The 15,529-nt window shown below is 32.9% G+C and overlaps 1 protein-coding gene across 1 annotated transcript in view; it reads left to right on the top strand.

Annotated features, from left to right (window-relative positions):
* EYS (eyes shut homolog) overlaps positions 1-15,529 on the top strand; it is a gene marked incomplete at both ends in the record, with an annotated part of 1,105,706 nt that overhangs the window by 126,680 nt on the left and 963,497 nt on the right. Inside the window, 1 exon segment of the mRNA XM_081140616.1 lies at positions 1,371-1,627. Coding sequence (XP_080996742.1) covers positions 1,371-1,627 — 257 coding nt within the window.

The following is a 15,529-nucleotide window of genomic DNA, read 5'->3' as shown; positions in this document are numbered from 1 at the left end:
CTAGACACTAGCATGTACTTCCATATATGCTTGCTAGGTGATACGGGTTAAATGTAAATAAGACAACCATTGTTCCTGCCTCCTGACCACTTGCAGTATAGGCTACTAAAGAACTAAGATACACAAGCATTTTAAATAAAACCTATTAGCATTATGTTAGGGTAAGAAGAGAGCATGTCTTTTGAGGTAAAGCCAGAGGTTTGTTTACCTCAGTATCAATTCATTTAGGTCAATGCCAGTCACATAGAAAATGCAAATGCATATTCATTAGATGAATATTGAAGTGAATGAATAAATACTATCAATAACCTATTAATAATTAAAAACAATTTTTCTTAGGCATGAGACTAAGTATTTCCAATTTGTTTTGTGCAGGTCTCAGCCTATCGATAATAATGTTATTGTCTAGGAATATCTGGGCACTCTTCTGCTAGGAATGTCTGGGGAACTCACTTGTGCCCATACTACTGGTGGGGAAACCCACAGATATTTCCCCTATCAGAGCCCATGTTGCCGTAGAACTGCCCCTTGTGATTCTTATTATGACTATAAGATGAACCTCAGCAATAACCATCAGGGAACTTTGAAAAAACAAGTTTATTACCACAAATCCTGGATAATAATGGCACACCTGGGCCACGTGGCAAGGCCACATCTTCGGTAATGAGATAGAGAGCAGACCTGGGGTTCAGCCTTTATTGGGGTAGAGGGAGGGGTGGAGTGCGTAAGGTTTCACAGGTTCACTCTTTTTGTGACTTTAAAAGGTAATAGCAGGAATTTAAGTGTCTGAAGGGAAAAGCAAGGACACACAAAATTTCAGTTATCTAGGTTAACTAGGGCTTTCTAAAAAGGGGAACTTCATGTCTTGGACAGCCTGGTTTTTTATCTAGTCATATAGCTGGTAACGTGTTTATTAAAAATAAATGTCATTGAAGTGGATGCATTGGCAATCTAAAGCTTGTCAGGCACTTTTGTTAAAAATAAATGAATAAACCTAATTGTCAGGCACTCACTATAACTCTTAGTGCACATTTTTTACAAAAATCCTGAAACACACACACGCCACATTGTCATTTAGCCTCAGCAGGGTTAAGGATACTTTTCTAGGTTGCATAGCAATTAAGTGGAAGAACCTGTATTTGAATCTATGTCTGTCTGTAGCAGATGTTCTTTTCATTCATTATTCTGAACAAAAAGCAAAATTAAATTTTGATAAGTATGGACACTATCTACAAGAATATTTTAAGAGAGCACCCCACAGCCATCTTTATGATATTTCTTATCCTGTGTATTTGAGTAAACATGCAATAAATATTTTAAATGTGATATCTTATATGACTAATAGGGTTTTTCCTTTTTGCATGTTTCAGATGCAGCTGTTCTCTTGGTTACATTGAAAAATTCTGTATTTTCACTGTTGGAAATTGCTTAGGAAATCAGAGTACATCATTGCATGGCCTCTGCCGGGTCCATTTGCACAGCTGTAACTGGAGCTGTCTGCAAATAAACGAAAGAAACATCTGTGAAATAGAAACTGAAGATTGTAAATTTATGCCCTGCAAAAATAGAGCAACCAGTATCATTTTAAGTGGCTATTTCTTCTGCACACGTGTCCCCGGATTTACAGGCAAGTATTTCCTGAGAAATCAAATTCCCTGGTAGAAATGTTAATACGTTTTTATTTAACGTATCTCAAATGTGTCTAATGATTGGTTTTGTAGCCTGCTTTCTCATTTGGCAGAGTTAAAAATATCTTCACTTGGAAAAATAGAATCGTTTTGTTGGGCAGTTACAGTGCTGACTACACAGCCTTGGCTCATGCAAATGAGGCTAATAAGGCCAGGCTCTACCATTTAGAATATGATGTATATGTCAAAGGTCTGAATAGAAAACCAGACTCCATAACTTCCCGATAATTCTGCCTAAACAGCTTTACTACTGCCCTTTAACCTCCTCTTTGCCTGCCTAAGCATATTGAGAGCCATTTTATTTATTTTAGTTTGAAAATAAAACTTAACTTCAGTATTTTCTAGGTCAGTTCTATGCCTCAGCATCAATAAGTTTAAAAAAACAAAAACAAAAAACATCACCATAGCCCGACCAGCGTGGCTCAGTGGTTGAGCGCTGACCCTTGAACCATCAGGTCACAGTTCGTTTCCCAGTCAAGGCGCCTGCCCCGGTTTCTGGCTCGATCCCCAGTCGGGGCGTGCAGGAGGCAGCCGATCAGTGGCTCACCATTGATGTTTCTATCTCTCTGACTTCCTCTCTCTGAAATCAATAAAAAATATATATTAAAAAAAGACCATGGAGTCATGAACATACTATATTCTCTGTAAAGTCATAGGTGAGATCCAGAGTGTCTATTTAGTAATAAAGCAGGTTTTGACATAAAAATAGAAGAAATTAACCATTCAAAGTTATGTTACTTGTGATTTTTATGCTTGGTCTTACATTGAAATGATTGTTCATAATAATTTCAAAACGTCTTTATTATAATTACCTTATAAAAAGCAGTACAGAAGCCATACAGGAAGAAAATATTGTCACTTTTAAATCACACCTAACTTTCAAGTAAAATATTTTTTTTTAAGTTTGATATTTTATTTTATTGAGCAGTCCCAACTCTAAAAGTTATTTGGATTTCCATCTTAAAATGAAAATTAGTTTCCCTATTTGATATTTAAAGTAATATGCTGAAAGTTTGGAGGCAATTTAAAAAGATAAGTTCCAAAAATGGAAATGGCGCTATCATTGGAATAAACATATTACCATCCAGATTAGCTTTTTAAAGATGAAAATATGTTTGAGTGCACAAATTCTGGTAAGCTTGCTAAAAACTTGGTACCGTGACTTCACATTTCACATTTCAAACATGTTCTTAGTAAGAATGAGATAGCATAAAGTATGCTAGGATTGTTGAAATACAAGCATCTGCCATAGAAAAAGCATATATATGCATCTACACCATGATAGATATAGATACAGATATACATACACACCTGTTTTTATAACATAGTATCTCCTCCAAAATTTAGTGATAACATTAAGCATCAGTTATACTTAAAATAGAATAAATTAAATCTTACTCTTAATACCATTATTAGGAGTAAATATCATTTGGTGTTGCATGGACTATATGTACATATGCTTAGGTATATGTTCACACATATAATCAGTGAGCAAGCTGTCATTTTAAGTATCAAAACTATATTTTGGTTATGCATTATATGGTTATTAAATATCTGTTATATATATACTTTTCTATGGTTAAACCACACACATACGTAATAGTTATCATTGTTTTATAATAGAAAATTGGTACAACTCACTTTCCAGCTGGGAATAAAAATATGATTACTTTTCTTTTAGTTTTAAAATTAAACCCCATTTAAGACTTACCAGCCTATATTATCAGGAAGGCTAGCATTTTTCTATGAGGTTGATTTCCCCAGAATTCTAAAAAAATCTGTGGGTTTCTGTATTTCAAAGTATTCAGTCCTACTTCTAAATTCTTCACACAGTAAAATGTAAAATAACTGATAAATTAAAATTTTCCCAAAGATGCAGAGTTAATAACACTTAAAGCAAAATATTCTGAGTACAGTTTAAAATATGTTCCTCCTCCCCGTTTCTCCTGACGCCTTTCTCTCCCTCTACTTGGTTTCTCCCTCTCCATCTATGAACTCATGTGATTCTTACAAAGATTTGTAAGGTGTCACTATGCCTTTCAATGGTTATACCTATTTGTGCAATACTCAATTAGATATTACTTTTGACTTTATATTTTATTTGGAGATTTTAGTCTATTTATATTGAAGATAATTGTTTTATATTTGAATTTAAATGTATTCCTACACTATTTCTCTGTCATTTTTCTTAGATATGTTCTATTTCTCTTCTTTCTTATATTCTTTTGGATGAATTATTTTGTCATTTTATTTCTCCCCTCTATTAAGTTATTTATACACACTTTTACTATGCCTTAAGTGCTTACCCTACGTTTATAACATTTTGTATTAGTTTACCATATCTTAATAATTGCTACTTGTACCACATACCACACAATGCACAGGCCTTACACATTTTAACCACAGTTAGCCCCCTCTGATATATGCATATATCTGTATAGGTTATTTTGCATATATTTAAAAATGCACATAGGTTATTAGTATCATTTGATAACAGCCAATATTTATTTAGACACCCACATTGTGCTTTTTTATTTCTCTTCCTTCCTTCCTACGTTCCCAAGCTTCCAACAGGTTTCTTTTACCAAATGTATGATAATCACCATTTAGCATATCCTTTTAAAGTTTAGCGTTTCTCATGTGAAGAATTCTACATTATCTAAATATGTTTTTTTCTTCATCATTGCACTTGAAATATTTTATAGTAAGAGGTCTGTAAATGAGTTAAATGAACGAAGGAGCTGTAACCACAATTTAAATGTCTTGGCAGCCATCTATTTAAAGTGGTTTGCCTTTGGCAATTGTATATATACAATCTCTGATTCGTATTTCTCAGTTCCTATATTATTTTATAATGCATATCAGAGTACAGAGAATTTAGCAAAATGCTCAGACAGCTGAGATACCACCTGTTTCATGCAATTTATGCCACAACTTGAGCTACTGACTCTAAGGTCTGTACTTAAAGAAGCTCCTCATATATAAGTTTGAGGCTCATGATTACTGATTATGTTTTAAAGAAGAGAAAATGATAATAGGGTCAAAATACTTAACAAATCAACAGATTCAAATATCTTAAGAAAATTATTCTGTGACAAAACTTCATTTGTTTAGTGACTGTTACATATTTAGCCCTATTAATAATATACCATTCTCTCTATTCATTGTCTGGTTGAAATACTGCCGAAATCAGTGGAATGCTGATGGGAATTACATTTCTGCCTACATTGGTCCTTGGGCTTTGAGCCTTCTGAAGGCTGATCTCACAAAATAGAAGACAGGAGCAATAGAAACATAATTGAGAGATAATATTAAAGAAAAAGCTATGAGAAAGAGGACAGTTAGCTGTTCTTGGTCCTGGAAGATTTTTATCTATCCTTTGTGGGTTTATATTTAAACTTCTTAAAAAAAGACAAAAACCAAAAATTAAACAGCAAATATGTGACTTTTAAAAATGACAAAGGAATTGCAGCCTCCCTGAAAGTAGTGCTGTTAATATGATTGGATGGCAGCTATTTAGCAATAATGCAACATGTTTTCTTCAGATTCTGATTTCATTTTAAATTGTGGCTTCACCCAAACTCATTAAAATGCAGAAGCCATACAAAACAATGTTTGCATAATTATAAAATAATTTAGTAAATGTTGTATTTCAGGAAGAAAAAGGTTATGTGCAGGAATTTAATTAGTGATCTGGCAACACAAAATATTCAACATTGGTTTTAATTGTATGCACATCTGGGATTTTCTCCAAAAGAATTAGATTTCTAAAGGTCAAGCATTTATATTAAAGTGCTATGAAATAACCATCTTTGTAATAAGAGGATGAGCAACTTTTCATAAGAAGTAGTGCAAATTAACTTCCCCAGGGAAATGACCACATAAATTCATATGACATGAGATAATTTTGCTGATGTATTTATCATTTATGCTGAGCTCGTTTGTAAACTGTGGAGTATTCAAAAGCAAAAGGCAGTTAAAATATAAGCATAAGTGTCAACCACTCTTGGCTTAAGTAGCTAAAGGAGAAATGTTTTTTGTTCTGTTTCAGCTAGAGACAATTATCTCGATAAAGCACTGTACTTTTTTTCAGTTTTTCACTGTATAGGTTAGTATTATATTTCCTCTTTTTCTACTAGCCCCACATTATTGTTATAAGAAATACTAAATTAATCTTGAGCTTCCTGAGAGAAATCCAGTATATTAATAGGAAGTGGTAATATGGCTACAGTATGACTTCTTTAGTTGTTCCAGGCTTTATTTAATTTGTTTTAATTTTTTTTCCCGTTGAAGTTAAAAAAACCATCAATAAAACAACTACCACCAGACATTCAAACAAGCAAACAAAAAAATCTCACAAAGCTACAAAACCCCATTAGCTATTTTTAATTACATCAAGTGTCAAGAAGTCCAAGACCACAAAGAATTAAAAAATGTGTGCCTTAATTTTAATATGAAGCTGTGCAGCGTAAATAGGTAACACACTACTGAAAACTTATTTTGGATTTTTTTCTTTTTATTCAAAGCATTTTTAGTTATTTAAATAAAGAAATATTACTACTCATTAGGATTTTTTTACTTCAATGAATTTTAAGTATGGAAAATATAGTTTCATAAATATTAAGCACAGCACATGTTAAGTTTTCTGTACATACCAATCCTTGTATTCTTTGGGTGTTTGTTAGCTAACCTGAAGAATGAGCAGTTAAAACCAAGTTTGGTACAAATCATGTCAAAATGGAAGTTATATGAAGATCATATTAATGCTTTTACGTGCAACTGCCCTGGGGTATCACTGGCATAACTTTTAATTAAACAACTTAAAGGTTCCCAAGGAACTTCCTGTAGATTATTTTTTCTAGAAACAGCTTTCCTTTACTTTACATGTTTGGTGCAAGTTAATAGCAAGTTATTCTTTATTACAGAGAATCTGCTATCAATTATATCAAAAGAGCAATATTTATGTTCAAAAGTAACAACTTCTAAAACTGTCTTCACAAGGCTGAAGGCACTCTTGTCAGGAATACTTTTCTTCACAGATTGGTGGAATTGACTAGATTACCATATTGTTGAAGTAAATAAACAACAAACAAAACCTGTTAATCTTTATTAAATCATCTTTATTAAATAAGATAGATTTTTGATAGAAAACATTTTATGTGCTTTTTCTAAATATATGCAAATATGCCCTAGCTGGTTTGGCTCAGTGTTTAGAGCCTCCGACAAGGCTCAATCCCCTGCCCTGTCAGGGCTTGTGCAGGAGGCAACCAATTGATGTGTCTTTCTCACATTGATGTTTCTCTTTCTTTCTCTCTCTCTCTCTCTCTCTCTCTTTTTCTCTCTCCCTCCCTCCTTCTCCCTTCTACTCTGTCTGAAAAGCAATGAAAAAATATCCTCGGGTGAAGATTTTTTAAAAATTTAAATATATTCACATGTCTCTGTACGGGCTTAAAATTTCATATCAGATATGTGAAATATTACATCTCCCAAAGACCTAATTTTTAAGGATAAATAATACAATTATTAATGAAATTATGTAAAAATAACTTAAAAATCTTAATCAGAAATAAATGCATAAGAAAAACATTCGATTATTGATATTTGTGACACAAATTATATAGGATTAATTCATTAAAATAGCTTGATAAGAGCAGTCTATTTTGGACTATCAGTTTGCCCAAATGAGCCACCTTCAGTATTAAGTTTCAGCAGCTCTATTTATGTGTATAAGTTCTACATAAAAATTTTTAGAACTAATGCATGTTTTCTAATGAGAACACTCACCAGGAACAGCACAGTGGTGTGTGTGGAAGGATGGAGGGAGGAGCTGATTGAAATAGCTAGTAGGATATCTGTGGGAGAGTACCTAAATACTTGGAAATTAGTAATGTTCCTTAGAAGCTGGCTGTATAATAGGTGGGGAAGTTCAGAGTTAAGTCCGTATAAAAGAAAGATACTCTATAAACAGCAGACATGGATACAAATCAGGTTATTTTACTCAGTACCTTAGTGATAATATCAGAGGTTTTTACAAATGTAATTGATTACTATTCTGGGTTTATTTCCAAATCATTGAAAATGCTCTAGGATAGCCTCCTTGCCTCAAAAAATCATTACTTAAGTCATTTTCTTTTAAGAAAATGAGACGGTCTGAGGAACACTTCTCTATTCCCCAGGTTATTAAATGTCAAAATCATAAAATTTATATCATATTAATAAGAGAATGAACACATTCTCTTGTTACAAAATTGTATATAAATTGTAAATAATCAAGATGCCATGTAGCTGGAGAAATGTAAATGTCCATCTACATTTAAAATATGAAAGCATTTAGCCCTGGATAGTGTTACTCAGTGGTTAGAGCATCAGCCTGCAAACCAAGGGATTGCAGGTCCATCCCTGGCCCTGGTCAGGGTGAGTGAGGGAGGCAACCAACAGATGTGTCTCTCTCACTTCAATGTCTCTCTCTCTCTCCCCCTTCCCCTGCCCCCTGCCCTTCCTCCCTTCCACTCTCTCTAGAAATCAATGGAAAAAATAGTCTTGGGGTTTTTTTTATTGGAAAAACAAAAAAGATTTCTTTGAAATATGAAAGTATTTATATTGATTTTAACATTGATACCTGAATTATTTAAAGCATTATTGAGAAGTACTTAAAAGTTTGCTCATATATTTCTCATTCACTTTATTTGTTTATTCATTCTTTCATCCAATAAATACTGTACATACTATTTTTCAGACATGTTACTATTTGAGGGTAGTTGTTAGGGGAATCACAGATGAACCAAGAGAAAGAGTCTCTGCCTTCAGGGAACTAGAATTTTACTGGGGAAGACTACAAAAATCTGTAAGGGAAGATCTAGTGTAATGCCTAATGGTATCTCATGCTATGAAGGAAAGTAGAGAAATATGAAGAGACCAGTGTGGTGCCTTGTGAAGCAATTTGGATTAATGGATGAGGGAGAACTATAAGGAAGTGACATTTAAACAGAAATCTAAATAATGAGAGAGATAACTACCTGAGGATCAAGGTAAAGAAACTTCCAGGCAGAGAGAAACCTAAGTACAGAGATTTTGAGGTAGGTAGAGACCATGTAAAGCCTTTTAGGTCCCAGTTAGAACCCCGATTTGCTGGAGGCTAATTATGACATTTAGACTTTTGCTAGCTAGATCTAGAACTTCTCTGCGTATACAGATCAAGTAAGAATTTAGTAGGCTTCCTACCTATTTCACTTCCAGGAATATCGTGATCAACTAGCCACTGCCATAGGTCTGTGTGAATCAGACTATTCTGATTGCTGCTCTGATTCTGCCATCCATTAGGCCCACCTTGCCTTTGGCGATTGAGGGTCACCATACTGGAACCTTATAGGGTTATCTCTATATATTATCATATCACCTGCAAATAATCATACTCTTGCTGCTTTTTTGCAATTTGGATGCTTTTTATTTCTTTTTCTTCTCAGATTGCTATGGCTGGGGATTTCTAGGATTATTTAGATATAGTGAATGCTTTTGTATCCCAAAAGTGTATTTAAAAAAACAATATTATTATTTACTTGTTTAAAAGTAGTAAAAACAATTTGCATTCAAGTGTAGCTGTGGTTTTGGAGACAAAAGATTACTTCAAAGTTTGATAGAAGTATAAATTAACACTTATTAATATACTTATGTAATGAAGGAGAAAACTGTTTTTATATGCTGACAGAGTTTTCTCTACTCTTCCTCAATATGCTCTGGTGTATGAGTCAGTTTAAAAAATTTGACACTAGACTTAACAAAATCTTGGAAGATATTTCTTTGGCTATTTCATATCAACTGTATTTGGATTTCAAGAATGCAGCTAAAGGCCCGGCCGGGCGTGGCTTAGCGGTTGAGAGTCGACCTAGGATCCAGGCGATCGGGGTTCGATTCCCGGTCAGGGCACATGCCCGGGTTGCGGGCTCAATCAATGGCTCCCTCATCATTGATGTTTCTATCTCTCTCTCTCCCTCTCCTTTCCTCTCTGAAATCAATAAAGATATATTTTAAAAAAAAAGAAAAGAAAAAAAAAAAGAATGCAGCTGAAGGTTTAATTTAAAAAAATAGAACATTCCAAATATAATTTTAATTCTGAATTTTCCTAACTCTCCTCCTTTCTTCTCAGTACTGTCTTCTTCCATGATTAACCACCCTAACTGGCTTCTTTTCTCTTCTGTTGAATATTGATTTTATTTTACTTCTTTCTAGTTCCTTACCCTTAACTTCATTTTAAACCACACACGCACATGCGCTTGCACACACACACACACACACACACACACACACACTGCTTTTTGCTTCATTTTTTATTTTAGGTTGAAGTTATATGTCTGTTTGTAAATCAAGTGCTTGTTACCTTTAAAATATAGAAAACAACATTTTTATTGTGATGAAATTGCCATATAACATTATATTTGTTTTAGGTGTGTAACTAATGATGCAATATTTGTGTCTGTTGTGAAATGATCACCAAAATAAGTCTAGTTAAACCCATTACCATACACAGTTATAAATTTAGAAAACACATTTTTATTTATCCAATGTTCATAAAAATAATGATGAAATAACTTTTGATCCATCACACATTAATTATGATGTAAATTTATTAGGCTATTTTTTTCAGTTAACTTTTTATTTTCAATTGTTTCTGAATTTTTTTGGAATGTTGGAAGAGCTCTTTCTATGCATGACAGGTATTTATGCTTTATCATATTCATTTATTGAGTTTGGTTTTTGATGTCAGATATTTTCATTTATATATCAACACTCTCAGTATTTGATTTCTAATTTCTTACATTGTTTAAAAAATAATGTGCTCTCAACCATTACACAACTAAAGTATCTCCTTTGTATATGCTTTTTAAAATTTGTTTTTAATTGAATATGTTGCGGTGACATTGGTTAATAAAATTATACAGGTTTCAGGTATACAATTCTACACTACATCACCTGTATATTGTATTGTGTGTTAACTACCTCAAGTCAATTTGATTGTTTAATGTTTCTTTCCATTTCATAATAGTCCCCAGAGCTATAACATTGATTTAAAATAATATGATATAAATGAAGGATGGAACTGGCTTTTGAGTGTAGCAAAATCATGGACATGACTGACAGTTACTAAATAGGTACAACTATCTAATCATCCCATTAGTATGGGAAGCCCATTAAAGTCTTTTAAAGATACTTTAAATTTAAAGATAGCTACATTTGCTTTAAATGAACCTAAATAGTACATCTCAAACATAAAATGTATACCCTTTTATAGCTTTGGAGTATGGCATTTCATCTAACTCTGAAAAAGCAACACCTAATGTTATGGGTATGAAGTATAGAACTATCTATAGAATTCAAAACCACTCTTGCCTTTTCCTGATGGGAATTACATCTTATATATTCTAACTCTCAAGTTATCAATAAGTCATTTTCCTAGTAAAGGAGTTCATATGTTTCTGGTTTGAGATAGGGTACTGAATAACTGTTATATATGACTTCACATTTCAGCAGAGAATACATTATATTCAATAATACATTCATTATTTAATATTTAATTAATTGATTTTTTTCCTAATGATTCCATTTGATTATTAAGTATGTGCTTGACACTGTAAGACATATAATGTATTGAGAAAAGAAATTATGATAAGTTGATGGTGACTGATAATATCAGGGTTCTTTAATTGCAAATAGCACAGATGTCCCCTGGCTGATTAAAGCACAGATAAGTTACTAGAAACATAAAATGAGCTCTCATAATTAATAGAAAGGCTTGGGAAAGACACCTGAGCACTATTTAGAACTAAATCAGGTACAGAGACTTAGGGACTGGATCCAGGATAGGTTTCATGATCTGACAGTCCACCCTACTCTATTCTTTGTACCTCATAAGAATCACAGTCTTGGGGAGGGGATACCATTTGAGTAGCTTCATCTACTGGCCGTGGGAGGACATGCCCCTAATATAGTCTCAGTGGATTATGTTCAACTGGAAGAGATAATTCCTCAAAATAATACTGGAGTGTTGTTCGGAAGGGTCTATGGCAGGCTTCATAGCCAGAAAGCAGCAAACTCCTTGTGCACTGGTAAAACAACTCTCTTAATGAGCATGTCAGATTACCTATTTTAAAGAAAAAAATTTTTCTTGTCATTTCACTCATGATTGAAGAAATAATTCAGTATGGATTAGAATAAAAAATTTTAAAGTCATGGCTTTAAAACTTACTGCAGTTTGATCTTGGGCAAATTGTTTAACATTTTCTTTATATTTCTTTATAGTTAAATATTATAGATAAATTATGTATTTTTATCTATTTCGTTATGAGTATTAAATATAAGTTATGTGAGAAAAGCATTTTGTTAAGCACTCTACAAACCATATTGAGTTTACTGTTTCTTTAACAATAACATGTCAGCCTCTTATTATACACATAAAGAAGAGATTTTAGCTGTTCCACACGTTTGCTACCTAAGCATTCAGTGGCGGTGAAATAGTAGCCATCGGTACACCATGTAGATATGATCTCTGTTTATTATTTTTGTGCTCACCTAGTGAAATTTTTGATGACATGTAAAATATTTATATGTATATATCTTATTAAAATGCAGAAACTTTAAAAAATAATATATAGATTATATTTCTTATCAAAATTCAGAAACTTTAAAAATAACCTTTAACTGAACTTAAATTTTTTATTTCACACTATAGCAATAAGTAATGTGCAAAAAAATGTCACAGAACCTGAATGATAGAGAATACATTCTCTGCTCCTAAAGTGACCCTAATGAATTTTGAAATGTTGTTACTCTGTATTCTGTAAGGATCAGTGAAGCACAAAGTTCTCCAAGTAAAAGTTACTCCAAAGGATGATTACAGTACTCAAAAACAAAAACTCTGAGACCTAGATGAGTAAAAGCTCTCAGATTTTAGATAAGAGAAAGTAAGTAAAAATATAATATTTGGGGAAATGGGTTAATAGAGTAAAAGAACACATAAATTGACCTGATAGAATAAAGGTAGTAGCCCTGTTTTTATAAGTCCTCATAGGAAAATAATTCTATAGAGGCCTTGCTTCAGCTTTTTCCTTCCTTTCTTTTGTCCTTGGGTTCTTTTGTGTGTTGTGTGTGTGTGTGTGCTGTGTGTGTGTGTGTTTTTATCCATTGCATATTTAGAGCATATATCATGTTAAAGGCACCATAGTGAGTATTGTGTGGCCGACAAATCACCTAAGCATGTATTGTGCACTTTAGAAAAATATGTAATATATTAAATAAGTAAAATATGAAAATAAATTATCAAAATATCTAAAAATAAATACCAAGAGAGGTGATGATAATATGCTAATGGAGTTCAAACAGAGACAGTTTTTAATGGGAGGAATGAAAGAATTTTGAAGGAAGTGGCATTTTTCTGGGGACTTGAAATACAGATAAACCCCAGAAACAATGATATAAAAAGAAGCAAATCAGGAAAATGAAAAAACAGTCACAAGGGCCATGGAGTATAAAATAGAGCACAAATTCAAGGATCTATAGGCAGGTCTTTGGAATTAAGCGAGGGGTAGAAATCCTGCTGTCACTTTACATGTGAGCAATAGTCACATAGAAATTTTGCGAGCTATCCAAGGTCAGTATCTACACAAGGCAGAGCTGGAGTATCCCAAGTTCTAATCCAGCATTCATTTTTCTGTACTTTTTGTCAAATGTTAAAGCACATAAAGATTATTGGGAGAGGATTCCCACTAATAGTAGTAAAAAATGGAAAGGTATATTGAGTCTGAAATTCCATGCAAAGGTTTATCATTTTTACTGATTAGACATATGGAGCCAATGGAAATTTTGAATAACTGAAATTTTTGTTTTAGTGTAACATTTTTAAACATTCAAAATGGATTTTTATTTTGGCCCTGGTCAGATTAGTCAGTTGATTAGAGCATTGTCCTGATACAGCAAGGTTGTGGGTTCGATCCCCAGCCAGGGCACATACAAGAAGCAATCAATCAATGCATAAATAAGTGGAACAACAAATCAGTATTTCTCTCTCTCTCAGGTACTCTCTCTCACACACACAAAAAAGAATTTTTATTTTTCCATAGTACTATCTGATATTATAATTTCTACATGGCCATTGTATAATTTAAATTTATATTCAAATACAAAAACTAATCATTTTTTTAATAATTTATTGACTGTATCTGCCAGGATAGGCTATTTTTCTCTTTATCATTTGTATAGATATGTGAGGTCAGTAATCAGGTATCCAGGACATCATAAAAAATTATGTCTATTTTCAGCTTCAGTTTGCATTTCAGTATGCAGAATTTTCCTATTTCTACCAACTTCTGTTTTTCTAAAATCTTCTAAAGATATTTTTATATGAGATTTTTGGTATTATGTCATTTTGCAAATCATTTACCAATTTTAGTTAATTTCAAATGATAAAAATAGAGAGAGAGAAAGCATAACTCTCAGCTTTAAGTATATGGTAGATTCAGGTTTCAAGAAACTATAAATATACATTTTATTATATTTCCTAAATGGGCACACATATTTATTATATTCTGTCACACGGCTTCTCTGTAGGTACCAAGAGACCCAGACTATGTTTCTTTCTATTATTATTATTTTTTAATCCTCACCTTAGGATATGTTTTTATTGATTTTAGAGGGTTTGCAAGGATGAGGGGGAGAGAGAGAAAGAGAGAGAAATATCAGTGTGAGAGAGAAACATCAACTGGTTGTGTCCTATACTTGCAGGCCTGGGATCGAACCCCCTACTTAGGTATCAAACCTGAAACCTTTTGGTGTACAGGAGGGTGCTCCAACCAACAGCGACACCCGCAAGGGATTATTATTATTATCTTTTTTATGTTCCTTCTATATACCTGATGTACCTGTTGGGGTTTAATTAGGTTTTGACCTATACATGGAAGACATTGTTCAAAATACATATCTCCCTCCATACCTCCAACCCCTTGTGATATATACTGCACCAACTTTTAGAGGGAAATAATTTCTCTTTTTTGAGATTAAACTAAAACTACCACACATGATAAAAAAATGCCAATTTTCATTTTACCAGAAATCAAAACTCCATAAGAAATATTTTTTTTTCCACAAAAGCAATGCAGATTTTCAGAAGAATTCACATACTTCCCCGGAAAACTTTAAATTGTGGAAATTGTTGACTGACTTTGAATAGAAAGTGCTATCTCTTTCTTTCTTTCCTCCTTTCTTCCTTCCTTCCTTCCTTCCTTCCTTCCTTCCTTCCTTCCTTCCTTCCTTCCTTCCTTCCCTCCCTCCCTCCCTCCCTCCCTCCCTCCCTCCCTTCTTCTTTCTTTCTTCTTTCTTTCTTTCTTTCTTTCTTTCTTTCTTTCTTTCTTTCTTTCTTTCTTTCTTTCTTTCTTTCTTTCTTTTTTTTCTTTCTTTCGTTTTTTCCCACTGTTAAATTCCAATGTGTTTTCTTCTATTACTTCAAAATGACATACATGTAAATGGTAGCTTCTTGTTTTTAACTTGAAAGTTATTTTGCTCAAACTAATTTAAGTAATATATTCACTCAAAAATTTGAACACTGTGGGCATGTTTAATTTAAAAATGTGTAAATAGTATGTTTTCCTTTTCAAAAGTGAAATAGAAATGAAACCATATTAATATCTTTACCAAATTTTTACATCATACTGTAAAAACTTGCACTTTCTCTTTTGAACCATTTCAAATTGCCGGTGCCTTTAATTTCAGGAAGAAAGAATTACTGACATTAACAGTTTATTCTGCATGACACTAAATATTCACTTAGATAAACAGCTCTACATAACTTTCAACTA

Source organism: Miniopterus schreibersii (genome assembly GCF_964146895.1).
Source record: "Miniopterus schreibersii genome assembly, chromosome: 6".
Lineage (NCBI taxonomy): Eukaryota > Metazoa > Chordata > Mammalia > Chiroptera > Miniopteridae > Miniopterus > Miniopterus schreibersii.
The sequence above is the reverse complement of the archived record's forward strand: the minus strand, read 5'-3'. Positions and strand labels throughout refer to the sequence as shown.